At 41.8% G+C, this 8,213-nt stretch overlaps 1 protein-coding gene across 1 annotated transcript in view; it reads right to left on the bottom strand.

Moving 5' to 3' along the window:
• The window catches only part of LYPD6B (LY6/PLAUR domain containing 6B), a 3,345-nt gene extending 1,519 nt beyond the window's left edge, over positions 1 to 1,826 (bottom strand). Inside the window, exons 1-2 of the mRNA XM_010134001.1 lie at positions 1,712 to 1,826; positions 525 to 623 (exon numbers count right to left, since the gene is read on the bottom strand). Of these exons, the coding sequence (XP_010132303.1) occupies positions 525 to 623; positions 1,712 to 1,826 (214 nt within the window). The remainder of the gene's footprint in view (positions 1 to 524; positions 624 to 1,711) is intronic.
• Positions 1,827 to 8,213: the final 6,387 nt, after the last annotated feature.

Here is an 8,213-nt window from a genome sequence, read left to right as displayed (position 1 = left end):
TTTCCCTCTCCTACTGCTGTGGAGAAAAATGAGGAAATGCATTTCAATTCTTCTTGAAGTATCTATCGTTCCCTCATAGGAGTGTGAGCCTGAGACATTCAGCTCCTGCTGCTCACGAGCAAGCCGATAGCCTAGAGAGACCATTACAGCTTAGGATGGTACCCAAAAGGAAGGGTACAAAGGGGGTATATATATAAAAAATCAATTAATTAATACAGCATTGATATGTTAATAATACATGAATCACTATATCAATAAGGTATTGATATAGAACCACAGAATTATAAAAGGTTTACACATAGATAGATAGAAATAAATTCTCACTGTTGCTCTGCCCTCTGAAACGGTCAAAACTTTCACCTCAGCAGAAACGGTGTGACTCGGTGTGACTAACACCGTAACTGAGGGCACCCCGTGCTGGCAGGTTAATCCTGGTCAGTGAGACCATCTTCTGCAAGATGCCTGAGTCAGGGAGAAGCAATTTTAACTATCATATAGAACCTTCTTAGGAGGGTTGCACTTACTTTCAGGACACCACCTATCTTCAGCCCATCTGTTACAGTTGTAATTGTCCACCGCATTCTCACAAGTAAAGCACTTGAAACTGTTTGGAAATGGAGTGGCTTTAAAGGTATTAAAATATAGTAAGTTTGCAAGTATTAAAAAAAAGTATGTTAAAAATAATACCATAAATGCTTGTACAGACAGATACAAAACCATTTTACATACATTTACATATTTTCAATGATACATCACTGCTAGACAAATAAAACAAGTTCTGCAGAAAGCGTTTACATTTTTAACCGGTTTTGCTATGCCTGAACTTTACAACACCTCTTCCTGTTTGCACTCTCTCCCAAACCAAAATACCGTTTAAGCAGTGTTGGGAAAACAGGAAGGAGAGAACATCTTCTACACCTGCCCATGTGCATCTGTACAGGTACACGATCTACATCGCAGTGGCTTTTGGTTCCTTTGATGCCAAAACTACACCTTCAAAACCAGCTTCAGATCCTGAGCTCCAGCTCTGAAGGTTGAGCCCTCTGACACTGGGATCCAGGGGGCTATTTTCAAATCTTATTCCCATTCTATAAAAATAGAAATGATTTTAAGATGCCCAGCTCCCTAGACACACATATACACCTCTTAGATCTGGCTGTCCCGACTCTTTTAATGATACAGATAACGAAAATCCCCCCTTCAGTGAAGGGACAGAGCACTTCTGATGCTAGATAAGAGGCAAAAAAAATGATGCTATTAGTGACAACTGGCTTCACAGGTCTCACAAGGTTTTTAATTACCTTCAGCCTCGAATCAGTTGCATACAGCACACCTATTCTTTCCCTCACAAAAACCCCAACGAGATAAAAGCCAAACACATCTGTTCCGCATTATATATGAGAAATCCGTTGCATAACTCGCTCCGTAGGGAGACATTTCAGAGACAGAAAAACACAATAAAAGCACTTAAAATGTGAAAGCCCTCATGTGCTCTTTGATTTAGAAATTGTTTCCATTCAGTCAGCTTATAGAATCTTAGAAATAAACTAAACTGTTGTGGGTTGAAAAGCAAAAGTTTTATTTTAAACTTTTTAGCATTCATGTCTGAAAAGGACAGAAACCGAAAAAACAAAGGATTGAACAACTATGGCAATTACCTAGAAGGTTAAGCTACAACTACCTACACAGAAAGCGGTAACTGCCTACTTACGGTCTAGCAGAGGTCTCACGTCGTGGAAGTTGATGTTCTCCGCTGAAACCCAGACTCCAGAAAGGATGAGGAGCGGCAGAAAGGCACTGGCCAGCGTGTGACAGAATAACAACATGCTGAGTATTACCGCACATGAAAAGCCAAACTCTGAAGCCTGGAACAGAAAAGGAACATATTATTTAGGGGAAAACATAAAGAACTGAGCATGTAGAACAATTAATTTCCTATGAACTACCCCCGAAAGCTTGAGAAGTCAGTCCGTACATCTGTCCTGTGAAGACGGCTAACGCAAGCAGGCATGAAGAGCGCAAAGCTGAGCAGTTACTGCCTTCTGCTGGCCAGGATCCTGCACGGAGTACTTGCATTTCCACAAACTTAAAATAAAAGTTATTATTTCTTTAACCTATTCATCCTCTTAAGCAACATCAATCTGATAGATTCCTTGTAAGCAAAAAAAAATCAGTGCCAAACCCGAGCTCCTCTATACCCTACTCACAGCAGCGAGGATTACAGCGCCATTAGAGAACGCAAAATGCAGAGAGAGGGCATTTTAAACAGCACCAGCCTAGAACCCAAGACCAATCCCTCATCTGATTTAGATCAGTGTACGTCCGCTGACTTCAGGTAAGCTCCACCATCTGACTTGTCAGTGCACTTAGCAGTGGCACAGCCTTAAAGATCCGGAGCCTCAGGTAGATTTATTTCCTTTTAAAGAGCTGAGGAAGATGCCTGCTGATGGCACACAGAGCTATGTACAGCGAACGCAGCGATGCTGGAGACCTAGTTCAGATATTAAAAAGCCGAATCAGCTTCAATGGCACCGCGCCCATGCAAATTCCCAGCAGGAGAAACAAGCCGGAGCGGAGGCTCCCGCCAAACCAGAGACGTGGCTTTGAGCTGCCAAGGGCGTTCAGTCATTCGGAAACCTCTCTGCACACCCCTGGAAATAACCATTAGGCTGCATGAGTCAAAGAGTTCAAGTCAACTTGAACTTGCATTTGAAAGATGGTTTTGTCAACAAACCAATCGATAGAAAGTTCAACTTCATGCGTTGGGAGTTGAGCTTTAGATTGGTTTTTTAAAGTCCTGGCTTTATGAGTGTATTTCAGCAGATGCAGAGATAGCCACAGCGTACCTCTACTTCCAGCGCACCTCCAAGGCTCTTTTCTGTGGATGGTCCAGATACACTTCTTCTGAGTATAGCCCAGGATCTAAAGGAGGACTAAGAAGAGGAATCTGTGGAAAGCAAACAGCAAGGGATCGTCATAATTCTGACCTGAAGGAACTAATTAGCCCAAACACTGTATGTCCTTCTTTACATTGAAAATTACGATTGAAACTTGGAAGTGCTGTGGGTTTTATAACAAAACATGCAAAGAAGCACCCAGACTACGTGGTATGGTCCTGCCGTATCCTACCGCAGATACACAGATTGCCTCCTCCCTGCGACACCCCAGTGTCATGCAAGACAAAAAGGGAAGCAAGGAGACTACCCGGTCCTTCCACGAGGAGGAGTTTACTGCTCTTGCAAGGGGAAGACATTTATTCCGGCAATGGCCTGGGCGGGACCAGACTATACCACATGAATACAGATTTCATACCAGAGATATCCGAACTTTCAACACGTGCTATAGAGAAAATAAAATCAGCAGCAAGGCAACCTGAAAGAGCGAAGACAATCACCAGCCTCCAGTTTAGAAGTTATGAGCAAACTATGAAGTAAACAGGTCTCCCACAGTTCGTTCCTTACTGAGACACACAAAAATGCGGGTCAAAACTCTAACACCACTGCAAATTCCAGGACAGAAGAAGTATTTTCCAAGATTGATCAGTAGAACATGGCATTATCCAGGATAGGAAAAAAGGAAAAGAGGAGACAGTGCTGCTGCTGCAACTCATGAGTGATCCCAAACACCACCCAATTTAATTTCTCCTTCCACTAGCGTTCTTAGCTGCACCAGTTTATGTTGGTAGAGCATCTCTCCCTCATCCCTCCTTTTGTTTTACACAGCTCATTTTGAGTTAGTCCTTAAAAACTCCGTCCTTTGCCACCTGTATCTAAGATTCTTCAACTCAATTTCTGCCTACAAAATAACCTTTTATCCCAGGATCAAGAGATGACAGAATTTCTAATCCAGATGGCAAATTTCTTCTTTTCTTCATCTTGCATTTTCCTTTCCCACTCTTCAGCTCTAAGCTATTTTGGATCAGGTTTCCATGATGTAACCAAGACAAGGAAGCACCATAGTGCACCAAACCCCTCCGTTAATACCATAACCATTATTCTGAACGAGTTGAAGAGCTAAAGTCAATGTAATAACAAAATGTCAGAGGTACTGGAAGCAAATACATTGGCATAATTTCTATAAAATTATACTTTCCATGAAAATAGCCAATCTGAGAAAAAACTAACAAAGATGAACAAAGGCTAACTTAAGAGATCTTCATTTTCCACAAAAAGGAGAATCCTTGCACAGTGATTTAAAAACAAAAATATCCCCAAAGCACAGAATAGGAAACACCAGGTGGAATTGTACTGTGCTGAGCCATGTTTTCCTGCCTCCCCCTGCTCAGTCCTTCCACCTGGAGGGAGACAGAGGCAGGGGACCGCACAGCCAGTAACGCTGCCCTAATCCAAGCCTGCTTGGGAGCTGCTGTTACCTGTGCCAGGATAAGCTGGTCCTCAGGAGAGAGTGACACAGTCACTTTTCGGTACCATCTCCGTCTCTGTGTCCTTACCTAGGACATCATAAAGCATCTTTATGCGCAGCGTAAATACTAGGTCAAAATCAGAGCTGCTACATATGTAATTTTATTAAAATAATAATATTGAAAAAGTAGAGAGGCTGATGCCACTATGTGGAGTTAAAAACATAGTAACTCCTGTACAAGTAGGTACCAATTTTCAGAGCCACACATTCCTGATTCTAATTACTTGTGTCCCTGGACAACCAGGGAACCAGTTTTCACTGACTCCAGTCAGGCAGTATCAGGCCCTTAATGCTCACAGGCTGCTCGAGCCTTGTTGGCAAGAGAAGGAAGAATCTCTTTTGTGTCTCTAGTGCCAACGTCCTTCTTCACAGATCCCTTGCAAAACAGCTCCATTTGTGCCCTTTGAACAGCACAAGCAAGTCACTTTTAAACTGGCCAGCCGGTTTTAATCCAGGAGCAAACCCCAGCGTATGCTGGGCAGCTCAACAGCATTTAATTCAACTTTACTCTGCAGCCATTGAATCATCCCAGCGCATAACAGGTGCAGAATTGAAGTCCTTAACACATATTTGCTGCAGTTTCTACTCGATTGTGGAAAACTTGCCTTTCTGGGGAGACTGGTCTGTAAAGTGATCTGATGCACCTGGACAGCAAATAAAAGGCACATATATCCTTGTGCCAGCTTGCGACAAAGTCAAGCTCTCCTGCTGCCCTCCCCCAAGTTCCTGCTGCCTTCCCCAGACAAGCTCATGCGAAATGGAAAATTTTAGAGAGCATAAATACCAAAAAAGCTGGTCTTCACTGGTGTAGCACACAGTAAATCGACCTCACAATCTGCTGTCGTCAAAGGTGTCCTTGTTTGCTAAGCAGGCCAATAAATAATGGATGTCGTTTGACAGGGTCTTAGTTACACAGCTGCACCAGAAGCTGTTCTCAAAGAAAATGGGAAAATATTGGCCAAAAAATGGCTTTCATATCTTACCCCAAATCTTTAAAACGCCTCCTTTCTTCACAGTCTCTTATCTCTGTTGTGCTTTCATATAATATTATCTAGCAGCGTGAGTAAACGTTTCATGATGCCCAATTAGGAACTCTCATTAATGAAGGAAAAACCTTCACAAGACAGAAGATTAAGTTATATAAACAAGAGCAAAGACGGAGACAGAGCCTTCCTGGGATGAGGGAAGAAGAGCCAAGAGGGAAGGGCTGTTAACATACGCCCTGGAAAGAACCTGTAACTAAAGCACATTTCAAGGAAACAATGAGGAATACAATGGCTGAAATGAATTTCAGGAGATTTTAAGGTTTATCTTGCAGTGTGTAATAGAAGAGTAGGAAGCAGCGTGTTTCATTTCTGATTTTAATAAAATTCAAGCCCGTCCACGTTGTTTTTCCTGGCAGACTCTGTGGAGGATTAGCAGATTGAACATCAGATATGGAACGCAAACGACACTTCCTCCTGTCATTTAGTAAGCAATTTTCAGGTGCTATTAGATAATTGCAAATGCTTATGTTAAGCTTGTTAAATACCACTCCAGGACATAAGAGTTTCAAATACATACGCAGAAAGGTATGTGTGTTAAGGGCTGGAAAAGTTAAAACCCACACCTGACATCAGCGGGTGTTCCTTACAATAAAGCAGAAAGGCCCAAACTGGCACTTACCTAAAAGGAAAAAAATAGCTCCTTGGCTTCCCCATTTCTCAGACAAATGCTGCCATTCTCATGTTTTCCCCTGGAGACTGTTTCATCTGATCTGTAAGCCACCATTTACCCCGCTTCCAAACTCAGGGAGAGAGTAAGTGGACAGAAGGAACGAGAGGAAACACTCATTTTCACTGGGAAATGGATGGAGCACATTTAAAACAAAAAGGGGGCAAAAAGGGAAATATTTGGGGAGATTAAAAAACCCAAAAATACTATTAGAGATCTGAAATTCAAACTATTTGTTATACAAGTTCTACCTTTTGTCACCCAGTGGGCTGAAGTCTCTGTTTTCGGATGTGTTGCCTTACAGCATGTTATCATTAGTGCTGAATAACACAGGAAAACAGATTTTACCTCTCACTGACAGACATCGGCAACACCTCACACTGACAGAACAAACTTTAAGTCATCGACGTTATTTTTAAACACAACACATTTCTTTATCCTCACCTACAGCACATTTAACCATGCCTGGAATTAAATTTGGTCTTAATTACAAGAAATTATAGAGTCCTTTATCTGAGATCTTGCAAAACACACACAGATCTGCCAATGACACCCTTTTTTAGCTCAGGGTATAATGCTGGCATGGGAAGTTGTGATGCAAACCAGCTGCGAGACATGGAGGTGTCTGACTACACAATACAGCTGCAACAATTTTGAAAAAAATAATGTGCGAGCAGTATCAGTGAAGTATCTGCGAGGACAAAATGTGTATTTGTTTTTAAGCTCATTCAAAGAGAAGATCCATGGGATGAGAACTACATGACATGCTGTTACATCTCATTCCTGTCACAGCCAAAACTGCTCAGCCAAAACTAGCCTCGAGCACTGACATTTATTTTAAAATTCAGAATCCTGATCATCTTTGGCAAGCAATTTATTCCGTCTAAAAATTCATCAATGAGAGACAAATCTCTCGTTTCCTGCTGCAAGCACATAATTTTCCCAAAGAACTGCACTTTGTCAAAGCTACGGATGACCAGAAGTTTTACACATCAGCTTGCAGCACCTTCTATATAGCACATATAAAAAAATGTTAAATCTCTGTCTCCCCCTGGGCAAAACTGGAATAGGAATTTAATATCACTCTAGAGAAGAGATCAAGTGCTTCTTGTTTCCTTCAGCTCACCTGAGCACTTCTGTAAGAATCAGTTTCACGACGTTAATTTTACAGACTGTTTTGTTAAACACCTCAGTGGATCAGACTGTTATCAACCAGTGAAGCCTCACTACAGATGGTGGGATGGAGGGGAAGCAGAGCTGTCTCTGTGCACAAGCTATTGGGACCCCAGTTTACGTTAGCCAGAGACCCCAGTGAACACCCAACCGGCTGAAAGTGGAACACGAAAGTCTGGTTCTCAGTCTCATTCTACAAGATCAGCTCTGGACCACAGTCAATATTTAAAAGACTTCTTTACTCCTGCCAGTCAAGACTACATGTGGCACAACAGTGAAGCTCTTCGAGACCTATTTTAAAACATGAGAGAGGTGGGACAAGATCATTGCTCCAATGAAATCGAGAGATAACTCTGTATTTCTATATAGCATCCACTAATTACTATTAAATGGCAAATGACGGTCTTCAGCCAGTGAAATCCAGCCTCACAAATGTCTTATTTTTAATGCTTTTCCAAGTGAAATCTTATTTCTAACACAAACTATGCCCGTTACACACGGTTACATACACCATAAAATTACATATGCCATTCTAGACAATAAAACATAAGACATTCTAGACCACAGAAAGGAGAAGCTACATGATTCCCACTCATGAAATAAATATTCCCTTTCAAATCGCAACGTCAAAGCAAGACAGGCACAGAAAAGATCCGTAGAAAAGTATTTTCATGCTATTTCAAATCTTAAATTCCCCAAATCTTTGAACCTGTGGGATCAGACAAATTAGAAGGTATGACAGTTTCTGCATCATGAAGCACATTTCTCATGAGCTTCACATCTGGTTGTACTTCAAAGCTAAGATTTAAGCTATGCACCCACCGAGTTCATAAACCTGAAAAACGTGCTCCTTCACCCAACACCGGTGTCGCCAGTGAACTCACTGACATCAGCCTTCACTTCTT

This window comes from Buceros rhinoceros, unplaced genomic scaffold, assembly GCF_000710305.1.
Source record: "Buceros rhinoceros silvestris isolate BGI_N320 unplaced genomic scaffold, ASM71030v1 scaffold1624, whole genome shotgun sequence".
Lineage (NCBI taxonomy): Eukaryota > Metazoa > Chordata > Aves > Bucerotiformes > Bucerotidae > Buceros > Buceros rhinoceros.
The sequence above is the reverse complement of the archived record's forward strand: the minus strand, read 5'-3'. Positions and strand labels throughout refer to the sequence as shown.